Source organism: Electrophorus electricus, chromosome 25 (genome assembly GCF_041902795.1).
Source record: "Electrophorus electricus isolate QZ-2024a chromosome 25, ASM4190279v1, whole genome shotgun sequence".
Classification (NCBI taxonomy): Eukaryota; Metazoa; Chordata; class Actinopteri; order Gymnotiformes; family Gymnotidae; genus Electrophorus; species Electrophorus electricus.
This window is the reverse complement of record NC_137521.1, coordinates 2403665-2430488: the sequence shown is the minus strand read 5'-3', so window position 1 is coordinate 2430488 and position 26824 is coordinate 2403665. Positions and strand designations below refer to the sequence as shown.

Here is a 26824-nt window from a genome sequence, read left to right as displayed (position 1 = left end):
TCACATATGTAGCAGTTATAGGAATGTGGGTCTATGCAGATTAAAAGAAATGTAAGATTCATGGTAAAATTCAAAGTGTTAAACTTGCCAAACCATATATAGCCTGTATTTTAAAAAAGTCTAGTTAAAATACTTGCAGTTCTATGGATATCTTGTTGGCTTTCACAGATTTATGCCTAGGAAAGCATTTGAACTAAGTAAGATTTTTTAATACAGAAAAATACGACGGCAAAAAGCACAGGCCCAGGCCTTCATTACAAGCTCAAAGTTAGGAAAAATTTTTAATCATCTAAGAACAGATTTAGGAATGTTTGCGTTGCAGATTTTATGTTCTGACTATTAACTCTGGTTTATGTCCAGTAATCCCGCTAGATAGCGTATGCTGTCGTAGCCACCAGCCCAATTTACGATTATTCTGAGCTCGGGTTATGGAACCGAAAACCCTCAGGTTCTAAAAACTCGAAGTTAACAGATCGGGCTTAGTTGCTAAACCCGCTTTCTGTAATCCCCCCACGACTAATAACAGACTAATAACAGTACAAACGCAGCTACATGTGGGGGAAATGTGGAGATGAGAGGTACTGTGGGAATGAATCTGAGTGTTTAGGTGCCACAACATTTGAACGACCCGTCACCCATGACGGGGAAACAAATCTCTGGAATGGCAGTTAAAGCGTAAACCTATGGGATCTGGTCACGGTGCACCAGGCACCCAGCCCGAGGGGGACACACACACTCCCCGCACCTGCTGTCTTGCACCTGTGCCTTGTTCGCTTCTTTTCTTTCTCCCTCTGGTTTAAGCGCACGGGAACGCGCGATCAGTGCTCGCTCCCGTGTTACTGAAACCCCATGCGTGTCTACTGCCAGCTACCGCTGTGCTTCCTAAACCGCGAGCTTTACTGCCAGCGCTTATTGCTTTTTTGTTGTTGTTGTTTGTTGCATCGCGCTGGGTCTTGGCTGAGCTGGGGGGGGGGTTTCCGTTCTTTGTGGAGAAGCAAGAATAAAGAAATTCTGTTTACGCACCTCCCTTGCTGCTGTCGCTGATCTAAGACAACGGGCTGAAGTGTCAGGGTGTAGCTCAGCCATATGTAGAGTTCACTATACTATGGTCATAAGTCATATGGGTTTTACAGTAACGAGTGAATTGTGTACATCGCTTTGACTTTGACTGTCAATTTTGTCAAAAGTATGTATCTCAAGGCTGATTGCACCTTACATACATTTGAAATTATTACATAGCTTTGAAATAATTTAATATATGTGAAATACTTTTAGTGTATGTAACATTTGTTCTAAAGTGATTAGATCACAAAAATCCTAAACAATTATTTTAGAATTTAAGGCTTTAATAAAGCTTGTTCAGCTGTTCAGCGATAGGCGCATGGATACAATCCTCATATTTATGTTCACGGATTGTTAATGGTAGCCGACGTCTCTTATAGTTCAGTATATGAATAGACTATTTACAGGGGAGATTTTTGTATGCTGTTAGGCTAGTTTAGCAGCTAAGTATAACAGACAAATGTATGACAGAAGTCCAGTTAAATCTGCAGCTGTCAGCTGTTCTGAGGTCAGATGAGAACCAGACGTGTTGTCGCTGCTACACTCCACCATTCGAATAGCGAATATCAAAATAATTATTTATTTATTTTTAAAAATATGCTAGATATCTTACACACACAATGAATGTATATTGGTGAGTGCAAATGTACCATACTGAACGGACTAGACACTAGACTATTTACAGATATACAGAGAGTACATAGACTAGGGAATTCACTAGACAAATAAAATAAGATAAAATAAAACAGACACATTTGACAACAAATGTGTAAAAGTGCAGAGGTATAAAAAGAATATGGAGTAGGTAAATGTGAGCAAAGTCTGGAGAGATACAGTGTTATATCTATTATATACAGTTATGCAGTGTTATATACTGTAAAAGCATATTACTATGTGAAATGAGCATTTATAATTAGATGTAGTTCAAATCTGTGACATTACGATACTGATACTTATATATTTGAGTAGTGCAAACTAATGGAGTTGTGTGCTAAATTAAGGGGGATACTGTGGTACCCAGGAACTCGAGTGATGCCTCAGTCAAAACCAGAGCTGTTGAGGTGAAGCGGGCAGCAGGCGGCCTGTCTAGAACCATCTCCACTTTCTTTAGAGTGTAGCACGATGTGATCCTGTACTAGGACCCCAGTGGTTTGATTTCCTCTCTGTTAGGCAGATTAGTCATATCTTTTTTAGATCCTAAATTTTAGGATCTTCACAGATGGTTCATTGGTGGGGCAGTTGTTAGCATAAAGACAAGATAAGGGGCAAGAGTGCAGAGATTTTAGGTACACCAGAGTACAGATTTATGGGTTTTCCCAACTGCACCTGCTGTCTCCTGTCTGTCAGGAAATCTGTGGTCATCTGACAGATGGGCTCTTGCACAGACAGCTGGGCAAATTTGACCTGCAAAGGGTCTGGGAAGCTGAGCTGAATTCTTCCATGGGTACCCATACTATTGTGATGCATTAGGATGAAATAAGCCAAGTTGTCTGCGTCATCTACAGACCTGCTGGCTCTGTACGCAAACTGCAGGAGATCTATAGCAAGGGGATAGCCATCAGGTAAGATAGTAAGAGGTGTTAAAGAGCTTCATAATTACCGAGGGTCAGGGTAGCTGAAGTAATTTAGACTTGTAATCATAATTGGAATGATAAGACAATTTGAAACATGTGGGAACAGAGCGGGGTCTAAAGATCTACTGAAGATGTCTGTGAAGACAGAAGTGCTTTAGGGTAGATCATGAGACTAGATCAGACGCTGGAACTTTACTCACCATCTGCCCTTTGGATAGCTTGTGGAGATCATGTTTGATAATAGGAAGATGGAGGACTGGCAAAAGGAAGGGATGCAGGAGGAAGGTGAGGATGTCAGAACTGTACTGTTTCCACATTCAGTTCATAATCTGAGATATGTGGAGGAAAACCGGAAACTACAGAGGTCCACACCTTGGTGTCCTTAAGCACGTTAAGACCCTGGCTGCCATATTTTGGACTCTCCTACATGCTAAACACACACACACACACACACACACACATTTAAGAAGATCCTATAGTTAATGTGACACTGCCAAGTAACCAACTTTAGCATTTAGTAGCATTTAAACAACTAGATTGCAGGTGACAGTGTAAATAAATAATTTTAAAAACTCAGCTGTACTAAATTATCTTAAACTTTATTCTATTGCTATTTTATACATCCTGACTGCACAGTGGTGTTGCCATATAAGGTACATTAAGACTACATAAGTCATTCTGGGATTCTTGACTTTTGGAACTTTATGTAATTATTGCAAATATTGAAAACATAACAAATGGTCTTATTGTCAATTTTCTCAGAAAAAAAAACCCTGACAGAAGTAACCTCAATGAGAAATCATTATGAAGTGAAATATTCTTTGAACTGTATAATGCAGACATACAGTATCTGTTTGGAGTGTTAAACATTGTGACATGTCTGACATGAATTGGGCATTTAGATCGTATCTGTCCTTCACATCACCTGTTTGTTGCAGTGGACTACTTACAAAAGGATGTGGGACAAGTTTTATTAAAGTTACTTTCCCTTGTTGGTTAAACAGAATGAAAAATTGCTGTATACATCTAAACAGACCAACCTAAACTACCTAAACAGACAGTTGCATGAACGACTGAAAAAGACCTATAAGATTAGAATCTTTGGCAAAGGTCATTCTTGATTAGTTTTTTCTGTTGATTTCATGGCTTTTCCATCATTGAAGTTCTTGAGATGTTTTGTTCGAAACTCAAGTCTCTCGAGCCATTCATCACGGAGCCTAGAAAAACACAAGTTTACCTCATGGTAAAGTGCTTTTCTATGGTAATGTTATCATAAGAAGTGGCATACATTTAGCCTATCAGTATAAATATGCAAAGCTAATAACATAATGCCATCAATAATCCATGCAATCCACAATGCCATCAATAACCAGTTGAACCAGTTATAAAAAATCTCTAGGAAATTACTGCATTGTCCACTAATAGTTGAAATAATCAAAGTGCACTGTCACTATCTTTCTTACTGAAGTTTTAATAATCTTCTGATATCTGTAGGGAACATGCTGGTATTAAAAGAAGCCAAAAGCGAATTACCAAACTATTTTTTGTACCAGCTATTACACACAGTAAAAAGTTACTGTAAACTAGCTTTTTTTTTTTTTTTTTTTAACCATTTCACATAACAAATAAAAGCAGAAAACAGTCTCTTTCTTACTTTGTCAGAGCACTATTCTTCATCCTTTGTTCTTCATTCTCTGCAGTCATGGTGTGATTTAAAATTCTTTTCTCCCAGAATGTTTTGATGAACAATTTGTCATGAATGAGTGCTGCATTCATTTCCTATGTGAGCAGAACAAAGTGTGAATTATATGCAATTCAGAATATACTTATCATCCAGTTTATGCATTTTAAAAGGGACTTTTCTGAAACACTGGGGATGAGCAGAAAAGAAGCCAAAAATGGAACCAAATAAAAATAAATCACTAATGAATTTTGAAGTATAAATATCCAAACATGCATTTATACATATTTGTGTACAGTTTGCTAGGTCCAACAACATAAAACAAAGCATCACACCATGATAATCTTACGCTCTAATGGAGCTCCACATATTAGTCACAAAATTATGTTGCTGGTTTAATACCTGCAAATTTTCAAAAAGAGTAATATTGAGACTAACCTAATGGAAAGTGGTAGTCTTTCTCTGGCATTCAGATCCCAGATGTCTCTAATGTACCTCTTAAATGGAAGATTGCCTTCTAAGTGCTCTCTCCCCAGAGTAGTTTATTTAAAAACCAGCTACGCAGGGGATCTCTGTAACGTTTGAGATGTGCTTGGAAGCAGCAGTGGAATCGTGCCACAATTCCCTCTGTGCACCATGCTGCATCCAGTGACATTAATATTAGTGGAAACCCATAACAATCTTGTAGTAGTCAACAGGTGCCACAAAGTCCTGGTAGGCGCCGTCTACCAAGTTCGCTCCCCAGCACGCAGCCTGTACTATATCAGGGTAATGGCTTTGCAAGCACCGCAGGGTGTTACAGAAGATCATCAGCATTGACTTTTAATGTCATTTAACAGGCATACATCATGTCCAAAGAAGCTGGCAAGACAAATGAGAGTATGGAAGTAGCAATGCAACGCTGGCTGCCCTGGATCTTATTACTGAGACAAAAAAGATATCAGTATTGAGTTCTTAACTGTGGCCTCAGGTTCATAATCTAGACACCCTTGGACCAATATATGCTACTCAGGTTATGCATTAGCTTTATATATATATATATATATATATATATATATATATATATATATATATATATATATATATATATATATATATATATATATATATATCAAGGTGCATAAAGTTGCATATCTTGGAAAAAGTAACACTAAAAATGTTAATGGAAAATGCCCTTTAAACCAATAAAAAAACGATATAAATGGAGTCAATAATCTCCACGTGTTCTCTTAATAAAAAAAAAAAATAATGACAACAAAATTGTGCTTTCATTAAAACCTAAGCAAAGTCAGTAACATTAGGCTACAGAAATACAATGATTAAGGCTATTTCTGTACAAGTACGTCAGCTGGGGCATTGTGTGGAAGCATGTTTGTCAGTGATCTAAATTATATTAGCACCAGCTCAACTCCATGTTGCACTGGAGACAGCCAGTAGGATTCTGGAAAATATGCAGAGATGCAAATCTGATGGCACATGCTTGGCATTTTGTTTCTTTAGAGCATGATAGATACTAAGCTCAGGGTCTTAACCATAGGTCAAGTGAGATTAACACAATCTATTTCTGCTCCTAGAGTTGTAGTTTAAAAGGATGCATTTATGTTATCAGGTGTACAAGTACTAATTAAAACATATGACACTACTGAGGAGGTCCGGGAGCCTTTTTTTAGGCCTTAGCTAGGTTTGTCAGTCTAGGACTTGCATGAGTTTTCCATGTAATTATACAAAGACATTACAGTGGACTGGTGATAATATATATGTACTTTACACATTAGTAATATATAATATATGTATAAGTAGTATACTGTGTGATGCAGTATGTCATTGAATGAAAACGTCATTCCTAAATTATGTGTAGTACTCTTGAAATATGTTCATTTTATTTATTGTAAACTCACTGAGCATGTAATAGCTTTAAATATAAGACTTCATTTTTCACAAATCCATAAATTGTTTTTGAGCAAAGGAGAAGATTATGCATAAAAGGGGAGGAGGTATTTTTGTTTGGGGGAAAGGGAGCTCTCAACTCATAATCTTCCATTAATTTTGTGAGGGTTAGACACTGTGGTAGGTGGATTAAATCTCTGCTCACGGAACAAGTCCTCCCAATACCACCTTACTGTAGATACTACCAATAAGATCAGACTATTTGCAGGTTTTACACACTTATGTTTGTGTGGAATCGAATGACACTTTCCTAGAGGTGAAGACTGCAGTAAGTACTCTGTACTTGTGTGTGTGTGTGTGTGTGTGTGTGTGTGTGTGTGTGTGTGTGTGTCACTTTCATAACTCAGGAAGCGTGCATGCTAGCTGCCCCTGCCTCTTAATTAATTTCTACAGATAAAGGCATGCATTAACCTTTACTTCTTTGAGACAGTCTGAGTGTGAATGCATTAGTGCAGGAAAGGGGTAAGATGGAGGCTGCTGGAGCAGTACCAGTGCACACTGAACCAAAGCTATTTATTGAATCTAAATTATTTCTAAATGTAAAAAGGCTAAACTTCAATGCAATGGATTCAAAGTACATTTTTGACCTTGTAAATGCCCTCAAGTAAGAGTACAAAGTACCCTCTTTTAAAACATGCAGCTCTTGTATGTTTGTGTCTGTCATCACAGTAAAGTACCAGTGACCCAGTACTGTCTCTTGCCTCTACATTTCAACACTAGCAAAACACAATGCAGAATTACATTGAGTACGCAGAGCAGTTGGGCTAAAATATCAATGTCTTGGATTTGTCAAAGTGATCAGAGTGAAGTCTGCTGGCCTCAGCTGGTAGCTCTGATGCTCACGTGACCCCTGTAGGCACTTTGAACAGTGGACAGGTCAGCATGGGCCCTCTGACCAGTCTGTAGCTACACAGCCCCATACGCAGCAAGCGGTGGTGCACTGTGTTCTGACACCTTTTTATCAAAGCCAGTGTGAGCCTTTTTCAGCAATCTGTGCTATAGTGGCTCTTCAGTGGGATTAAACCAGATGGGCCAGCCTTTGACACCCATCACTCCAGCCTGCACACCTTCCTTTGACCACTGTTGGCAGGCATTAACCACTACGTACAAAGAACACCCCACAAGACGTGGCATGTTGGAGATGCTCTGAGCCAGTCGTCTAGCTATCGCAGTTCGGACACGATTGTGTCAAAGTTGAACGGATCCTTACGCGTTCCTATGATGGATGTTTTTACCATTGACCGGTACTGAAAGCACTTAACGTTTTGCATCAGCATTGGGTAGACTGCTGTGTGTGCAAGACCATGGTGGTGTGCCTGAATCCTTCCCGACGCAGTGAGGAAAACTTCCTCTTCTATTCCCTTCTGCTTTTCACTTCTTTACTTTGTAAATTTTACAGACTGTAAGTTTGGAGATATTTGATTCAAAGATGTACCTTCATACTTGTGCATGCACGCTTTCTGTTGGATTATGGAATTTGGGCAAATTTTTCAGCAAAGCTACAAAAGCAAACATTTTTGACGGTGAAAGTAACAGTGAAAGGCAGCTCGTACATGTGCATGGCACAGGCGTCAACATTGGACTCTGAAGTTTACTGAGAAAGGTCCATCACTGTGTTATGCTATTTTCTTTGAGGACCAAAACAACAACTTGATCTCGGTAATCAAAACCTTCCAGGCACCCGAGACACAGCCTATTCTCTCGCATACCATGAGAAAGCTGCTCTCAGAGTTTGAGAGCAAACACAGGGCTTATGTGCTTTGTAATCGCTAAAAACTCGGCAAAACCCTTGTTTTGCTCGTCGTCCTTCTTAATGAAAACAGTAGGTAAAGCCAACGATGTCCACTGGGTGGCAATGTTGTAAAAGGTAATACGAAAGCTGAAAAAGGAAAAAAAAAAAAAAAAAAAAAGTGTATTGACATGACGTGGCTCCTCAGACATAGACTACAAGTGGCGCTGAAAGTCAAGTAAAAAAAGTATCGGATTTCTACAACCCCTTAACAACGATATTTTTGTTGAATGGCAGAAACGCGACATTAAAATGCATGTCTGTGTTACCCTCAAAAAATTCAAAGAAAGAAAGCACTGAAAGATAGCTACAGCTATCTAAATGCTTAGCTAGCTACAAACGTTACATTTTATTCTGACAAACATGTATAGTGAGCAGGAGCGGAGGAGCTGCGCAGAGAGCTGTCAAGCTGTTTTACCCGACACACCCTACGTGAGCTGGCGGCTCTACAAATGTGTGTGGATATTACACTCACAGTCGAAATGTAATTGCGTATTCTTCAAACACGTGTGTGTGTGGTGTGTGTGTGTGTGTGTGTGTGTGTGTGTGTGTGTGTGTCTTTGAAGAATAAACAATTGAATTTCAAATATGAGTATAATATTCACACACAAAACAAAATTAGCTTCAATGCTCCCCTACTTATAGAACTATTATATACCAGTCACAAGGCTGATTACCAAGCAACATGGAAAGAAAGGGAAAAATATTCAGGAAGTTCCAATTCAGGTACGGCTAGAGGATAAAAGTTTAATTAAAATTTTAATGGAAACAGGTAAAGTGGATTAATGTTTCTTTGAAAATATCGCTAAATATTATCACCAAGGGGCTTGAAGAGAGAACATTTCTGAGATTGTACACTCATGACTCTGACTTTACCCCAAATAAGATGGAAGGGAATTATAAGGGATGGACTAACCAGAGCCTCTTTGCATACTGTACTTTTTGAATCCCGGGACACCACGGGAGAGATTGAAAAAGATTATATGGTTTAAATAATAATGATTTTTACATTTTTCTACAAGTAAAACATCATATTAATAGTTCTATGAAAGAAAAATCAAGAGGCATTTGAGAACAGATTAAGTTATAAGTGCATATAGATTCTGGGCTTAAATTAATCTCTAGCATTTATAGGGGACTTCAAGAAATTAATGCAGAAAGTACCATCTGTTTAAAACAAACATGGGATAGGGAAACCAACAGTTATATCCCAGCAGAAGACTGGACAGAATATTCTGAATTTCAATGGGGGGGATTTCAAGTTCAGATTGTTGGAGAGTGTTCGGTTGGATTGTATCAGTAGATAATTGTTTAGAAATCTCACCCAATTGATGGACGAATTGTGGTTCTCAGGAAGTCAAACATTACCCTGACACAGTAGATGGTAATGGGAATAGGGATGGAGCCAGGGACAGGTGCATGAAGGACAGGACCATACAGAGAAGCAGGAAGTAGGGAAGGAAACCAGCCAGTCCTCCTTTTGCTGGTGAGTTAAAGTTGGGCAAGTCCAGTAGGAGGCGCTCACTGTCGACTTCGGTAGTGCCGGTGCTTCTGGCTTCTTGGCAGACAAGCTGGGGCACAGGGCAGATGATGCAACAGATGAAGGATTCTGTGGTCGTGCCACTAGGTGAGGAAGCGCTCTTCATCGACTTGGGCACTGATGCCGGAGCCATTTTGGTGGATACCTTGGGAAACACATAGGCTCTAGAGTGGCATGCATTGGATGTAGCCTTAGGCGCTCGGGACTCATTGCTGCTGGAGTCCCCCGACTGTCTCCGACCCGAAACGGACACGTGGATGGACGGAGGAACAGGCACGGGCACAGAAATGGGCACAGGGACAGACAACACAACAGGAACCAAAACCAAACCAGGAACAGGGGAAGACAAAAATAATAATAATAATAAGAGCAGGCAACACAGGAGTCACAGGAGACACACGGAGAACCGGAGACACAGACGGGGAACCGGAGACGCACGGAGAACCGGAGACACAGACGGGGAACCGGAGACGCACGGAGAACCGGAGACACAGACGGGGAACCGGAGACACAGACGGGCGGTGACCTCAGGTGGTGGCGGCAACAGGAAGTGCTGTTGACGTAAGCCAACATGTTAAATGCCCCATTAGCAAATGCAACTAACTGTAATTTACTTTGGGTATCATAACTATCAAATCAATCGCTGATGATAGCAGATTAATGGGTAGCGATGAGAACAATAGTTTAAGTCCCGTGAGCTACAGTTCCCAAATAATATTATTCACATTTTCGCACTAAATGACTGGAATCAATCTAATTACACAGACAGTAAAGATGGGAATTAAAGTTTTATCATTTTCTCTCAGGAAGCGTTACATCCAGCATTGGCATGCACTATTTCAGAGATCCCAGTGATGGCTGGCCGACATATTGGTGGACCACTAGTCGGAGGCAGCAGGTCCAGAGGCATGGCAATGGGAACAGTCCTGGCGCAAGGACTGGAAACAGTTACTCTGGCCACATCTTCCACACCAGGAACAGGAACAGGTGGGGTGGAATCATCCACGCCGGGAACAGGAACAGGCTGGATGGCGTCCACAACGCCATGGAGAGGAATAGACTGGCGGGACAGTCACTGGGACAGGTGACTCTGGAGAAACAGAAACAGAACCCTCTCGGCTGCTCCCAAGGCTACGGGAAGCTCACAGAGGCAGCTGAGAGCTAATCGAGTGCCATGAAATGGGTTTTTGGTCCTTTCTTTCCATCTATCCATGTTCTACGCTACAGGTGCAGATTGTCTGTAGAGATCATCACAATGAATTGGGTGAGTGATGGCCTATGGACCGTTACTGTTTGTTCAGCAACCTGATGGCCCGGGGGAAGAAGCTGTTACAGGACCGGTTGGTTCTGGACTTTATACTTCTGTATTTTATGATGCTTGGCATCTGCAAGAACAGACAATCCCTTGGGTAGGTTGAGTCCTTTATAGTCATCCTGGTCTTCCTCAGGCAGCATCTGATGTATAGTTCCAGGAGGTTTGGGAGCTAAACCCTGGTGATATGCTGGGTTGTCCACACAACCCTCTACAGAGCTTTCTTCTTGAGAGCAGTGTAATTACTGTACCAGGTGGTTACACAGCCAGTGAGAATGCTCTCCACAGTGCAGATGTCCTGACGATGTGTTATGTGAATTATCTCACTTTCAGTCATTAATTTATATTAACTAGGTGAAAAGTGGACTGAGAACAAAAGGGTACCCACCTAGCTTGCTAGCCAATCATACCAAATAGGTTAGTTAGGTAGCTAACTAGGTAGCTAAAAGCTAACTTATTAGCTTAAGTGTTTTATGGAAATTGCGGTTTACTTCACATTGTACATAGTTGTTATTATCAAGTGGCGACAAGCAAGTTTGTTTTTTTGTTTTTTTTCTGGTGAAATCCAGAACATTGTTCCTACCCCCGATTTGTTCATCAGACATCAGTTTTTTGCTTAAACCATTCACTGAGTAGTTATCCTTGTTCACCAAATATAGCATTTCAAGTTGAATGGTAAAATGTACAGTGACAAAACCTTTCTATTTAAGGGCAGTTATTTCCATATCTGATACATTTTCAGCATACCTTTATTTATTCCCACAGTATTTCTGAACATAAAGTTTTAACTTTTTGTTAGATTAGAATTTATACATGTTTATGTAAGTCAGTTGTCACAAGGGCTTGTGTGTCATGTAGCGTTCTAAACAGTCCCTTCAGTAAAGTATTACCAAAATACGTTACGCAAAACTGCTGTATTAGATACTGTAAAAAGAATATTTCTGTTCATATACAAATGATATCAGACACACAACTGATATTAGATTTTAATATTAACACAAATAACCATGCGTAACTGCTCATAAATATTGCTTGCTTGCATTGTTCACTCAAAATACTATATGTTAGAGTTACTCAGGAAGCTAGTATGTGTAAGGTTGCTGACATGTGACACATCTGAGTGGAATTGCATCCCCTGATGTAAAAATAACCCCCTGCTCAGACACACTAAATAGAGATGACTCATGGATTGTGACTAGCTCTTGTAAACAAGTATCTGAAGCTAGGAAGAACCACAAAATAATCATACCACAGGTAAGATAATGCAATCTTGAAACAGAATTGTAGGTTAAGTACATCTCTGGTAATTACAACAGCAAGGTATAATTATAATTTTCCTTTTATCTTCTCAGTTAGGCAATGCTGTTGTATTATTGCACATTGATAGGTTTACAAAGGAAATGCCGTATTGACTAAGTGACCAGGAACATGGTATCTTTAAATATTTTAAAGTCTATTGGAGACTTGCTTTGTTGGAATGTGGCTATAAGGCTTTTTTATTGTTAGAAACAGGCAGTGTCATGAGGCCTGGTACTGACATTCCCGTGTTTGACCTCTCACTGTTACGAGAGCTGTGGGAAGGTCGGGTGAGGAAGCACAAGCAGCGGCAGAAGAGAGAGCAGGAAAGAATCACCAAAAGTGCTTTAGCCAAGTAAGAAGGAAAGATTGACATTCATTAGTTTACTTTATTAGCATGTAAGACTGTATATAAATCTGTTACTCCTGACATCAGATCAGAATGGATTTGTGCAACACACTGCTTACTTTGTTCACGTACTCCCTTTAAAAGGTTTTTTTTTTTTCCTATAACTCTGTAATTCTAATGTGATGTTTTTTCCCACAAGTGTACAGCCTGAACTCATCAAATTTAGGCCTGGTTTAAGAACGTTAAGTCAGGCTTTTCTGACACAAACCCTGTAACATGCTGCCGGTTCTTAGGATAAATGAACAATGGCAGTATCGCATAAAATGCAGAAAACTGAAGAGCAAAGAAGTCACTGCACTCCAGTGCTATTTGGAGAGATCAGCCTTAGCAGAAATGGACATTCTTCCCATAGTTGACACAAGTATGTTTACTTTGGTAAACCTGTGCATGAAAATTGCTTGAAAACTTGATTGAAAATTGCAACAGGAGGTACTATTGCACTAATCATAAACATGATTTAGTTTAAACGCACAGAAATAAATTTTATTCCATGCAAACATTGGCTTTTATCAATGGCTACTGAACATTTCAGGAATAGTTCCGTCATTATATATAGAATAGTACTGGGCTCGGGGTGACCCCAAGTACTTTGTTCACACAATTTTTTGCCTTAAATAATGGGATGTGTCTTCTCTAGCCATCTACCAGCTATCCATATTTAATTAGGTTCTTTTCTTTACTTGCATTCTGTGAAAGGAGTGCCAAGAACCTTCATATAAGCTTTTCATTTTAATTCAGACCTTGACAGTGAAGACAAAAAATTCATTTTTGAGCTGTGTGGAGATAAATGGAGGGTAAGTTTGGCTTGCTTATTTTTACGATTTAAGTTAACAATATGTAAAATTATTCTGGTGAATACAAATATCTGATTTTACCTGAGTTTCAGAAACTACCAGAAGATCTTCAGGATATGACTTATCTTCGAGAATGGCATATTTATGGAACAAAAATCCAAAAACTTCCTACCTACATTGAAGAGTTTGTGGATTTGTGTGTCCTGGATATACCTAAAAATGGACTCACAGTGCTTCCAGCTGAGATAGGTCGGCAATATTATAGTATAGTTTATTACTTTACACAAATACTATGTTTAACCATTAATTTACCTGTTGAATTGATGTTTCATTTCAGTTAGGTTTAATTTAAATTGAATTTATTAATTTTAATTGATGAATTTATTTTAAAAAGATAATTTGTCATATTTAGGAAAACTAGCTAACCTGAAGAAACTGAATGTAAATTATAATAAGCTATCAAGAATTCCCCCTGAACTTGGGGAATGTGAAAATTTGGAGAAACTGGAAATGGCAGCAAATTTCGATCTCAGTGAACTGCCCTTTGAGGTAATAGATTTAACTTGAATATAGCATAAGTTTTTTGCATTATAAAGCATTGCATTTGTTATTAAATTTGATATAACTGCACTTTATTTCAGTTGAGCAACCTAAAAAAAATTACACATCTAGATGTAGCGGAAAACAAATTAGGCAGCATTCCAATCTGTGTACTTCGAATGATAAGCCTTCAGTGGTTGGACATCAGTAATAACAGACTGCTGGATTTGCCAGAGGATATTGACCGGTAATTTTTTTCAAAAGCCTCCCTCAATAAACGTCTTGGACTTGTTTTTCCTTCTAACCTGTTTATAAGGCCCTGCATGTTCACACTCTGTACAATGCTTCATTATTTAAATGTATTTTTAGATTGGAAAAGTTACAGACTCTGTTCCTACACAAGAACAAACTGAAGTACTTACCAATGTCGATGATGAATATCGTTACACTCAAGATGCTTGTTGTCAGTGGAGATGATCTAACCTGTATTCCTTCCAGAATCAGCGACGATCCTAAAATCAAGTAAGTATGAATGTGCTGCAGTTTCCTAATTCATCAGTGCACATGCACACACAAGAAGGTCCATGCTAAAACTGACTTCTGACATACCCACACTTGAAACTAATATTAGTGTTAAAATACAAACTTAACAACTTTCAAGAACAATACTTAATTATTACACCGTTTCCAGATTTATCAAATTATTTGATAATCCAGTAACCATGAATGACTCTGAGGACAAAGATGAAAGTATTCAGCAGGATGAACATGAGAAGGAGTTTATGCAAACCTATATCGAGACACTCAAAGACAGAGGTAAGTTCCAAAAAATTTCTAGAAATTATTAAGGCAATTATGCATGATGTAGGTCATTAAATTCTAATATATTTCTAAAAATATATATAACTTAAAGTTCATATTTCTAAAGAACAATTAAACAAATGAACTTCTGAAATATTGTTCTTTCAGAAGCTAAAATTAGAACTCATGGGCACTAGGGATGGAAATGCAGGAAATATTCCACAATGTTTCTATACTATTTTTGTGAATATACAGCGTGCTCTCTCCCTACATTGTGATAATACAGTTCTCTCTATACAACTCTAAAAACACTCGGCTTCATGCAAAACAATGTATGACTGATGACAAGTGATGACAAATAAACTACATAGCAGCATCACCTAAACATCTGCCATCAGCAAATGCTGAAATACTAATACCTTCCAATTAGGAAAAGTCAGTTTATGCCACAGGGCAATGCAAATATAAGTAAAAACATCTAAGCTTGATGCAAGGCATTAATCAATGAGTACCTCAAATTTTAGTCTTACATATTTCAAATAACTGTTTACCTGCATGTGCTTGCTATAAAATTAATCTGTTGCAGAAAATGTTGCACCACAAACTAACAATGTTAAATTTATTTATTTTTTTTTAGATACAGCACCAACATACACTACCAAAGTGTCCTTCAGTTGCCTTCTTTAATTACCTGAAGAGAGCCAACTCAGAATTCAGCCAGCAATAAGGATGAAACCATCAGTGAAAAACTTTAAATGCAAGTGTCATCTCAATCTTCTATCCAATTTCCTAGATGTGTAAAATATAGTGTCTGAATAGAAAGCTTCCTCCTGTCAGTCTATTTATCCTTTACAGAATAATACTAAAGAAAAAAAAAACATTGCACTCTTTTTTTTTTGTAAATTTGTACTAAAAAAGGTAGCAGATGCAATTTACACGTATGTGTGCGTGCATGTTTTATCGTTGGTTGATGGAACGGGTAGCATATTGCACAAGATGCAATGTAGAATATGACCACAGTTTCTAGGTTCAGTGTATTGACGTGACCAAATGCTTAACCGATTTGATTTCAGTGAATTACTGGGAACTTTGTAAGAGTGCATTTCTTCTTCATTGCTCTTAGAACATCTAAGAAGTTGAATAGGGTACTTTGCTGTTATCTTTTCGTTGTCTTTTTTAGCTCAAAAACATCATTTCCATACAAGCAGAGATCATGTATGTAAATGACTGACCCCACAAATAATAAAGCTTTATAATTCAACAAGAACAGATAACTGACTACAAGAACTTGGTGTTTTACTTACACGAGCAATTAATGGGTCAACAGGCACACTGAACAAATGTCATGTTGTGCAGAAAACATACTTTGGGAATATCATATGCACTGACAGCAATACCAGGAAGCACTGCAAACAATTTCTAGGAGTCATATAAGAATTCTGCATATAGGGTAAACATGGCACAATGCCTCAGTATTTATAAAAAAAAAAGAAAAAAGAAAAAAAGAGAATGTTTTGCCTAAAATATAAGTATATAAACATATAAATATACCTACTGGGATAGTTCTTGATTGCCTCAATAAAAATAGTTACAACTATATTTTGTACTGTGGTTTCTTGCAAATAGAATCTGAAATGTGCAGTAGTCAAGACATTCCAGCACACTGTATATTTATAATTACACATATAGAATAGTACTTCCATAAAATTGCTATAAATTCCATATTTTGTAAATGATGCCTATACACCTAACAAAGCTCACCTAACAAACCATAAGTGAAAATCATGAGAGAAAAAAGTAAACACTACTTAATTTGAGTCACTGACATCCTCCATAACAAGCAGTGCCCATGCAATCCTGTCTCTTATGAAAGGGATTTTTTGGACATTTTATTAAATCTAACCAGATATGGAATTCGACATTTAACCAATAGCGATTGTTGACACTTTTGTGTAAGGAGCAGCACGTGGCACAGTATTGCACAGATCAAAATGGAATATTTGATCAGGAATGTCTAGAGCGGGTTATTTTTTTAAGCAGATCAGGAAAAAGTTGTTGAATTTGGAAAGCACAATAAGGTAAAGTAAAATGACAATGGGCATTTTATCAAGCTAATAAATAACACTTTTTAAATTTAGGCAAGGTTAAGCCATGCTCAATGTTACAGCTTGAGGTAGCAGTCTTTGTGGAAGGTGTGATTACAAACAGGATTTACAAACTTAATGTCCCCTTACATATACATACATGATCTTGAAATTGACAATTTAAGCCATGATTGTGACTGTTATGCAATATATTTTGTACAGTTTGCATACGTTTGTCTCAAGACGATTATATTGCTGTCAAAGCTGACACCATTTTGTGCATGACCACAAGTTGCTCTGTTTGTATACCATATCTAAAAGGGTTATTAGAGATTTAGTTAGCTTCTTAGTTAATACAAAGCTGCTCACTATATTAAGAATGTTCAGCCCATTAAGGTTTTCAGCCCATATAGATTGTCTTTCAGTTCTTCTTTAATAGAGAACTGAGGTATTGATACCTGTTGACTGTAATTCTAAGTCCTTCAGTAGAGGACTGTGGTATGATGCCTGTTAACTGTAATTCATTGAACAAAATACATTCCACAGAGTGTACTAAAGAAAATACAAATACATTGACTTTGCAAAAGTATAGCAAAGGGACATTCTCCAAAAAGAACATAACATGTAACAACTTTGTTCATCTCAGCTGGCAAAAAAAAAACTTCCATGTTAAAACTCATGATTTAAAAAAAACAGTGCTGGGAGCAATATATTATATATAACAAAATAAAATGAGAGGTTTAGTCCAAATTTTTCCAAATTACAATATAGAGAGGAAACAAACTGCATTTCCTATGTGCTCCAAGGAAACTGAGGCTGCAGGCAGAACTTGTTGGCTACATGCTGCTGTCCTGCAGTAAGGGCTCATTGTCCTCATCGCTGCCAGGAGCGGAACTATTCAACTGGGTTCCATTGTCTGGTACCGTTATGGCCTGCGCACTGCAGGTTTTTGCAGCCAGGCTGTCGTGTTCTGGGATGAAGTAGGCTACCAACAGAGCCAAAAGAACGGTACAGGCTCCAAACAGAAAGGGAGGGCCCGGGATTACTGACTTCTGAAAGACAAGGGCCTGGAGATCATCCACAGCCTTTCACATAAATGGTCCGCAATACACAAACGAAGTGACAGCAACTCATTTTATTATCGCTTTGAAGACCAAGAATAACATCCTATTCTTATCTAACATCTATGCACATACACACATATTTCTACTATGTATATTTGAAGTATACCTGTGCAATTTATCACTAGTAAATTCCATGATTAGCACATACCTCATCCATGACAGCTGATGCTGCGCCATTTTCCACTGGGTTCAAGTCGATCAGTTCGACATTGAAGAGAAAGAATATAAATCCAAAAAGAGCTGGTCCAAGCCCATTGCACAGACCTCTAATGCCTGTTACCATTCCTTGCACTGCACCTGCATTAGTGACACCATTACAATTGTCAGAGATACCATATTATAGTCTTCAATGGTTGTCTAAAAGTCCAGACTTTCTAAAAATTCAGACTACAACTGAACAGTCGCACAGTATCCATGGTGACATAAGTTTTCATTCATGATCTATGCTATTCTCCAGAAAAATAATTCTATTAAACTAAAAAAATATATTTTTTACAGAAAATTAAAGCTGTTTCATTACTCACTCTAATGTCTAGCACAGTTTTTTGTCCTTCAGTTAGAATGTAAGAGCTGTGCCTTTTGGTATCACCAATTAATGTATTTTTTGTTTTCTTTCTTTTTTTTCAAATTAGCTTTACTTACAATGTTTTAATGCCTGAATGAGACAAACCCCCCACCCAAAAAAAGCCCAGCAGACAGACACAAGACACAAAACAAAGCCCTCATTATCTGCAAAAGGACTCTTTTGTGCATCGATACAGAAACTAATGACGACTGTAATGGTATGATGTGAGCTCTTGTGACCTTTTAATGCCCTAGTTGTTATAGCCCTGGCGTGGTCTTACCTTGCTGGTCATGATCTGTGCAGTGTGACACCAGGGCACTCACTGCTGGGAAGGTGATACTGGACATGGCAGCCACTGTGCCGGCTGCCCACATCATCCTGCAATCATATGTTACAGAAATGTTGTGGTTATTTTAAACCAACAGAGTCAAGCAAACAAGTCTTTTGGATAAATGAATGAAGTTTTACATCGCTTCTTAAAACATGCACTTTATGCAGAATTCCATCTCTCAAGAAACAAACATACCATGGCTCTGACCCGAAGCCATACCAGGCCAGCTGGAACAGCTGAAAGCCAAGTCCCAATAATACGGTATTCTTATTTCCAATCTTCCTCATTAGTACACTTAGGAGTAAGGTCTGAAAGTAAGACAGTGGTTGAACTGTTATAGCAAACTTCTGGATTACAATTGTATAATAAATAAGATGCACAAAACAAACAAACAGACAGACAGACTGACACACACACAGACAGACAGGATGCTCCACTCATTTGGCTGCAATCAGTCAAAATAAAAAATGTGCTATATGCAATGATTACATGATTGTTCAGCTGTGGCCTGAATCTTTAGACAGTGCTAAGTCTACATTCAGTCTAACATTACTGTACAGCCTAAAAATATGGACAGAAAAAAATATGGACATATGGACAGAAGGGGATTTTGCCAGGCAGTAAAAATTCATTCTGATGAAGGAAGTCACTTGTGAAGGATCATATAAGCGAGATTAAAGCTAGCATAAATAATTTTTTTTTTAACAAGCATCGATGCTGATTATATGGAGTCAGTGATCAGAGTGTCCTTAATTAACAGATACACAGACAGACAGATACAAAGTGCAGCATAATATAAATGAACAAGGAACAATGTTTTGTTCTGGTTTTGTACTACAGTGCTCTACATTTGAAATGAAACATTCCCTATGAAGTTAAAGATTGCTTAGTTGATAACTGAGTAGCACTTTAGACTGTTGTTTAATTTTTAAATCCAATACACTGGGTATGTCCAGATGAGAGGCTCATTTGATCAAGCACACCTACTCTAACATCACAAGTGTAAAGTTTATATTCCTTTGCATTCCACTGTCAAACTTTTAAGGGAATTAAAGCAATGATTCACAGTAAGCTCCACAGTATATATGAATCTTACTCTATAGACCCTTAACACTCAGTCTAGGACCTTGAATGCAAACCTGGTCCAGGTTTTTGTAATCACTAAGTAATTAATTCAGCTGATTGATCACTGTGTCATAACATTCAAGTCCTAGGTCTTCTAGGACAAAAAAGGCTATAGACAGCCTTTTGCTACTCGGCAGTATTCCAGGTTGATAGTTTTCCTATTCCATTTGCTTTGATCAACAGTTAAAATTTAACCAAAATATTTGTAGTAGTTGCTTTGCAGTTCAGGAAGACTTCTAGTACTCATCATGAACAGTTTAATTTGTTTCTGTACACGCACCAACTGACAAGCACAAAGTAATTTTTTTTTTTGTAATGAATGCCTAATACAGTCTATAAAAAACTGCAAAACAACATACACTGAAGCTCATGCAAAAACATTTTCATATTCTTATCTTAAACATTATCTTACAATAGTAAGATATGTATTGCATGACAAACAGGAGGAGCTCATGAGGAATAGGGACAAGAGAATATATGGTCATGATGGGTGATGTTGCACTGGACAACAGCTTTCATCAACATCATGAACAGTTAAATGATGTAATTCAATTTTAATTGAAGATTAATGTCCATGTATATAAAGACAGTGGACATCGGTATAGCACATCAGGCCTTTCCCAATCAGATTAACAGCTATTTTGCCAATACAAATTACAATAGGAAACAGTAAAGTAAAATGGTTAAAAACTAGTGTCAAACAGGATAATCTAAATATGCCAAGCTTATATTCAAAATCAAATTTTCTAGCTAATGAAACACATAGCTATAATAAATACAATCCAAACATGCATAGTATTTTCTTTAAATAAAGGCTGTGGATGTCTTCTATGACAGGTCTGGAGCACTCTTAGGTTTTGTTTGTGCCCAATATAAATTTCTAAACACAAGCTGTATGAGCAATTTAAAAATGGATTTGTTCATATGAGTAGCTTTTACATGAGGCCCAATGAGCTTACCCATCTAAGAAATAAACGCAGCAGCTTTGAGCTTCATAAATGCACTATACACATTAAAATCAGTTCACCTCAATTGTAATCCTGACTCCTAGACAACTTAAGAACTGTAATGCTTCAAGCAAATATTGATTCAATAACATGAAAAAGATAACACAAAGGGCAGAGCATTGGCTTGAAAATGATACATCTTTAAGATATGTCTGTTACCACAGCATGAGACAACAAGCTCCATCTCTAGGCTCTTAGATGTTGTTTTTCATTCTAATGCACTGCCAGTTTACTTTTCCCAGTTAGAATCAAAAAGGTACCTGTGCAACAATGGACAGTATTCCAACCATCGCTATAAATGCTGCAATTGCTTCTGATGAGAACTTAATAACCTGAAAATGCAAACAGTTTTAAAATTCATAAAACGTTTTAAGAGGATTCTAAAAAAAGTGATTTATCTAAAACACCTTGGCTGTACTTTTTGTGTAAATTCCTCTGAATTCTGTACATTCTACTTACCTGTCTTAGGTACAGGAAAAAGCTGGAGTATTGTCCAGCCTCTGGTAGGTATGACAGAAACACTGTGACACATATCAGAAGCACTGTGGTGTCTTTACCCACTTTCTTCAGAGACTGTTAAAAGAAAGAGGATAGGAGCAATGCATTTGGAGTCCTGTGGCTCTTAACATGTGACAGATAACATTTCTAGAGATATACAAAATATATAACTCACGGCAAAGGGGTCAGCTTGCTCCCAAGAAATGGGAAACCCCCATGACGACAGTCTCATTTTGTCTGGGAGAGACTCTGGCACAATCAGGAGTATAAAAAGAATATCAGCTACAGCGATGATGGTGGCTACCAATACCACCAGACTGTCTCCGTACGTGGCAGAGAGATAAGCTCCAATGGCAGGACTTGTAACCAAACTTGCAGCAAAAGTTGCTGATACCTGAGAATACACAGTTGTTAATTGTCAGAAAAACAAACCAAAAAAACAAACAAACCCCAGTCTGTATTGCCAGTGTACGAGCTGTGGCATATTTTCTTTAGTAACATCAGTATTATGGACTGTGACCACTCATAGCAAAACGCCTGTGCTGACGTTTGTGCTGTGCAAAAGCGATGGCAAGAATACAAATAATTTAGTGCAATGCTTAGCTGTTTGACTACTCTTAATTTTAATTTGTTAACATTTGTGAAGACATTTAATCCACTCCAAATCATGATTTATATTAATGTAGTTCTTTGCCTCTGTAGCAGTGTGCAAGTACAAAATAATGCACAGCCAATCTGTTATCACAAAACACCCCAATAGAATGATTAGGACTGATGTCACAGTATAAAACACACAGTTCATCGCATACGGAAACTTTACCTCTTCCATGCATGCCTGCACTCTGTTAGACCTTTAAGTAACTATTATTAAGGCATGTATAATTTCAGCTAATTTTCTTACCAATCCATAGGCTGTGCTTCTTTCACGCTCTTCTGTAATGTCCGCTACATATGCAAATATGACAGAGAATGTAACCGAGAAGAGTCCAGATACTGAAATAAGGGCAAAATACCACCTAGAGTGGAATACAGGAATAAAGAAAACATGACTTTAGAACACATCCTAGAACTTTCCTCGCTATGATTTAGAACTACTATGCTAAATATCAAGTAAGCCTGTATAAACACTTCATTGATTTTCTCTCTGACCGTTTACAACAGTCAAGTTTACTCTTGTAGCAAGCAGCAGACACTGTTAAAGGATGACAAAGAGCACAGGGTAGGCCTAGCTAGACACTACCATGGACTTATCCTCATCAGGGGGATGGGCGCACAGGTGAAGAACACCGTCAGCAGTAGGAAGGACTTTCTGCCCCAAACATCTGACAAAGCACCAATAAGAGGGGCACTCAGAAATGACAGCAAACCCTGCAATGGAAAAATATATTAGATGTTGCCGGTAAAAAAAACAAACAACAACAACGCTGAAAATGCTAGAATGTTGATTCATCATTAAAACACAAACATGAAAACTATTAATGCGCAAACACACTTGACTGAACAGCCTGTAACAGCACCCCTAGCTCAACCATTAATATGCAAAAAGCAAATAAATAAATAAAAGGTCAAATATTAATGGGAAAGAAAACACTAACAGGTTATTCACCTTAACTCCTTGAATAAGCCCATTCACAAGAAATGTATGGTGTGGAAATGTTTCATGTAGCACCTGAGGACAAAGCAGAGTTAAGCCTTCTACAAGAAATTCAAACAGGCACATTACATTGTGATCACACTACAACATACTGTCGCTGTGGTCAAACTAGTAAAGAGGCAGAAAATAGAAAATGAGACTGCATATGTCAGAAAAAATAGGATAAATGCTGTAAGTCAGACTATGTAAGGAACTATGTAAGTGAAAATTGAAGCTATCGTCACTGCAGCTATTACTCATTGGTGCTATTATAGCTAGAGATACTTCACTTTGCACAGGCTACATGTGGAACACACTACAGTAACATTCAGAATTATTGAGTATCTTGATCAAAGAAATGCTATGTAAAGCAAACACTCAAGCACAGTTTAAGTGCAGCAGTTTATAGTGTACATAAAAGGCTACCATACAGTTAGGTAGGTCTAATCCACATCTTTGTGACATTACTGTAGTAGTTTGAAATCAAAAAAATAATAATAATTTAAAAAAAAAATTGGTGCAGTGCATAAGTAATTGGACAGAGGCCTCAGTTGTGTTACTTTGGCTTTATACTTGAAATGAAACAGTGACACTTAGAGACTATTTTCAGCTTTAACGTGAGGTTCTTTAAATCATTTGGTGATCCATACAGGAATCAGAGCCCTTTTTTTTAATAAACATTCCTGTCTATTTAAGGGCCATAAGAAACTGCACAGTTAGTTTCTTAGTTGATTCTTGGCCAGCTGGATTAGTGCATCCAATTGGTCATGCACAACAAGGTCATCAAAAAGGTCTAGGGAGTGTAGGTGTGACATTTACATATGGAGCTTGTAAAACTGTTTCAACATAAGAAGCAAAGAAATAGCGATGCCATCATGAGCTGGAAAAGTCAAAATAAACCAGAATCACAACCAAAATATGTTTGGTACATTTATAAGACACACAAAAGCACTTCTGATCTTAACGAACGCAAGAAAACAGACAAGATTACATAAGATCAAAAAGGTGATAACTTTTAGTCCCTCAGAAAAAAAACCTAGTTTATCATAAATAGAACAGAATACATAAGGGTGAAACCTGAGGTTATGATTCAAGAACAGGAAGTCAGGTTACAGTTGGCTAAAAATTCCATAAAAATCCTGCTGTATTTGGAAACAAAAAACTGAAGTCAAAAAACAAACTGAATATGACTGCATTACTGGCCCGGTATAGCATTACCAGCAAAAAAACACCTAGTGTATCTAATAGCCAGTTAGCCTGTGGTGTTGCAGACTTCATCAACTGCAGATAAGATGGAACTAAGCACTAAACATGACAATTTAATTAAAGATTATATGAATCTGTTCAATTACTTGTGGCCCCCAGGAATAGGGATGAGGTGAGGGCTATGCATAAAAAGTACTGTTATTCTCAAACGGTTCACAGAATATGTACAAGCAGTCTTACACTTATATGTTAACACAGCAGGTACATACCCTCAAATAAAATCTTAAAATCTCGACTTTAACTTCATTGTAACTGCTCCATTTCAAATATAGTGTACTCAAGTACAGCACCAATACAGCAAAGGATGTGTTCACTGTCCAGTTACTTAAATAATGGTGTCTTTGTATTGCTCAGAAAAATAATCCATACGCACAAGCCTAGCCACATAGAAAGCATGGCCTTTGAGGAAAATATGGGCAGTGCATCTAAATGTGGACTTGCTCAGCTAATAATTTTGCTGCATTTGCAAATGTCTGAATTAACAGTATTTACACATGCACTGAAGGTACTATTAAAGACTGGCATCTTCCTTTTGTTGTCATCCAATTTACTCACAAAATAACAGTCAAACTGTCCTCTGCTTTAGTTTCTAGCCACCTACTCTATAGTTGTACCTAATAGGTTGCCACAGCTGGCAATTATGAAATGTAATCTTAATCAGTGTTGCACTTAGAAGTCAATTCATTGATTGTACTGGAGTCAGTTGTGCAAGTCATGTCAGCATCTTTCATTACTATATCACGGTACATATACATACATATATACACACACCCACAAATAACTTCAAACACAACCTATTACATTAAATACAAACACAAAGTAATACATAGCCCTATCTGGAGCATTACATACAGTAAGCATTGGTGCTGTAAGAAGGCCCCAGGCAAAGAATTCCAAGAAAATGACCACGACTGCATGGGTCACTTTTGCACGACCATTACTGCACTGCAGAAACAAAAACAAAAAACATCATATTTTAAATCATGAACAATAGGTCTGCATTGCCCCAGTTCATAATTCACAATATTTATAGTACTTTACAACAACAACAAAAATCCTAATCTATATTCACTAACTTTTGAAGCTCTTCCAAAACAAGTTTAGGCTTAAGAATCTAACAAGAGAAATGTTCTGTATTTATCAGCTTGTTTGTTCAAGTTGCTAGGGTCCTTGCGCACTTTGGATGAAGGCCTTCCTGAACCCGCCTAGCTCACATCCTAACCGATAATCTTAAATAAAATGTAGGAAATATTTTGCCACTAATCAGCTTTATCATGTGGCAACTCACATGACAGCTAAGGCAGCTGAATAGCTAGCTACTAGATTTAAGGTCACATGGATTGTACTCCAGTCCTGTAAGACAAAGCTCCGCATAGTCGCATTAACGCATTTAACAGTTAAATAGACAGAAATGTGTGCAGTAGTTCTTCCCCAAGTTAACCTAGCTATGCTAGCTAATGCAGTTGCTCATCTCTGACCACTATAACTAAAAAACAGACTAGTTCTTCCCCAAGTTAGCCTAGCTATGCTAGCTAATGCAGTTGCTCATCTCTGACCACTATAACTAGAAAACAGACTTACATTTGCCGCTGGTTAATTAACGTCAGATAGACAATCAGACACTTGCTTAGGTTGACCTAACGGCTGTGATAACTACAACTTGCTTATTAAAAAAGCTGTACTCGACTGTTTAATAGCTAGCTGGCCAATATAACCACAACCTAGCCAGATGGATGGACATCTAGACGGATAAATGGCCATACTTAGCTCGTACTTAGATTGCTAGAAACCCGCCGTCGACTAAATGAGCTTGATTTATGCTAATAAGCTAATAGCTAATAAGTTAAACTTGCTGCCTACTTAACAAGGGTGAAGGTCATCTTAAAATCACAATCTTGTCATAACCATTCAATACATGCAGATGGCTGCCTATTATTGTTACGTGTACAGTTTAATTGTGGCGGCAAAGTGTTTACATGCAGGGCTGTAGTGCAGGTTAGCTCGCAAGTGCAGCTACGGTGGCGATTAGTTTAGCAAATAGGCTAACCGACTAACTTACTGTTTTGATCAGCATGTTGCCGTTGGTCCCTTGGTTCATCTCACATTGTGCTACATGAACCTTATGCAGAAATCCATCTTGTAACATTTACCGAATGATTCGTCAGACTTTGATTTAAAACAAATTGGTGGACAGACCCCAACTTTACACGGATCGTCAACTTTGGAAAGCAGCAAAGTTTTCATCCCAAGGCTATGCACTTCCGTTCCGTGGTTGATGGCAGTTTTTCAAAATAAAAGTGGCTGGATTTTCTTTCACCTTAAACTTCGTATTCTGCACGTTTGTGGATATGTATTCAGAGTGTGGTATCGAGGGATATAACATCGTCCTTCAGTATTTCAGATTGCTTAAAGTCAGTTAACGACAATGTCCAATAAACCTAGTTGG

At 38.0% G+C, this 26824-nt stretch overlaps 3 protein-coding genes across 8 annotated transcripts; 1 reads left to right on the top strand and 2 right to left on the bottom strand.

Moving 5' to 3' along the window:
- Positions 1–3320: 3320 nt before the first annotated feature.
- Positions 3321–10144, bottom strand: LOC118240689 (protein FAM240B). Of its 2 annotated transcripts, none has more exons than XM_081707590.1 (3): positions 9378–10144; positions 4291–4415; positions 3321–3853 (listed from the first exon to the last, which is right to left on the bottom strand). In XM_081707590.1, the coding sequence occupies exons 2-3, from the start codon at positions 4410–4412 to the stop codon at positions 3748–3750; spliced, it is 228 nt and encodes a 75-aa protein (XP_081563716.1). In that variant the 5' UTR covers positions 4413–4415; positions 9378–10144; the 3' UTR covers positions 3321–3747. The 2 variants fall into 2 exon arrangements, with proteins under 2 accessions (XP_081563716.1, XP_081563715.1); XM_081707589.1 differs by lacking the exon at positions 9378–10144 and adding an exon at positions 4756–5187.
- Positions 10145–12032: 1888 nt separating this feature from the next.
- LOC113571012 (small integral membrane protein 22) lies at positions 12033–16023 on the top strand. 3 transcript variants are annotated; one of them, XM_026999756.3, is made up of 10 exons: positions 12033–12159; positions 12412–12556; positions 12844–12971; positions 13349–13404; positions 13497–13653; positions 13817–13953; positions 14046–14191; positions 14314–14466; positions 14636–14760; positions 15383–16023. In XM_026999756.3, the coding sequence occupies exons 2-10, from the start codon at positions 12426–12428 to the stop codon at positions 15430–15432; spliced, it is 1083 nt and encodes a 360-aa protein (XP_026855557.1). In that variant the 5' UTR covers positions 12033–12159; positions 12412–12425; the 3' UTR covers positions 15433–16023. The 3 variants fall into 3 exon arrangements, with proteins under 3 accessions (XP_026855557.1, XP_026855558.1, XP_081563714.1); XM_026999757.3 differs by having other exon boundaries at positions 12055–12159; positions 12418–12556; XM_081707588.1 differs by lacking the exon at positions 12033–12159 and having other exon boundaries at positions 12479–12556; positions 12750–12971.
- A 1-nt stretch (position 16024) lies between these two features.
- On the bottom strand, positions 16025–26645 carry slc71a2b (solute carrier family 71 member 2b). Of its 3 annotated transcripts, none has more exons than XM_081707587.1 (12): positions 26438–26645; positions 25231–25323; positions 23086–23148; positions 22720–22847; positions 22381–22495; positions 21655–21873; positions 21441–21554; positions 21242–21313; positions 19045–19157; positions 18799–18896; positions 18102–18250; positions 16025–17896 (listed from the first exon to the last, which is right to left on the bottom strand). In XM_081707587.1, exons 1-12 carry the CDS (start codon positions 26522–26524, stop codon positions 17666–17668), a joined length of 1482 nt encoding a protein of 493 aa, XP_081563713.1. In that variant the 5' UTR covers positions 26525–26645; the 3' UTR covers positions 16025–17665. The 3 variants fall into 3 exon arrangements, with proteins under 3 accessions (XP_081563713.1, XP_026855554.1, XP_026855555.1); XM_026999753.3 differs by having other exon boundaries at positions 16025–17881; XM_026999754.3 differs by having other exon boundaries at positions 16025–17878.
- Between the last annotated feature and the right edge of the window lie 179 nt (positions 26646–26824).

Bases quoted from the DNA above. Each gene is read 5' to 3' on its own strand.
- LOC118240689 (XM_081707590.1), bottom strand. From the start codon at position 4,412: ATGAATGCAGCACTCATTCATGACAAATTGTTCATCAAAACATTCTGG. The intron at 3,854-4,290 runs GTAAGAAAGAGA...GTGTTTTTCTAG, and splicing joins AAGAATAGTGCTCTGACAAA to GCTCCGTGATGAATGGCTCG.
- LOC113571012 (XM_026999756.3), top strand. From the start codon at position 12,426: ATGAGGCCTGGTACTGACATTCCCGTGTTTGACCTCTCACTGTTACGA. The intron at 12,557-12,843 runs GTAAGAAGGAAA...GCCGGTTCTTAG, and splicing joins ACCAAAAGTGCTTTAGCCAA to GATAAATGAACAATGGCAGT. The intron at 13,654-13,816 runs GTCGGCAATATT...TGTCATATTTAG, and splicing joins AGTGCTTCCAGCTGAGATAG to GAAAACTAGCTAACCTGAAG.
- slc71a2b (XM_081707587.1), bottom strand. From the start codon at position 26,524: ATGTTACAAGATGGATTTCTGCATAAGGTTCATGTAGCACAATGTGAG. The intron at 18,897-19,044 runs GTATGTTTGTTT...ATATGATTGCAG, and splicing joins GGCTTCGGGTCAGAGCCATG to GATGATGTGGGCAGCCGGCA. The intron at 17,897-18,101 runs GTATGTGCTAAT...GATGATCTCCAG, and splicing joins CATCAGCTGTCATGGATGAG to GCCCTTGTCTTTCAGAAGTC.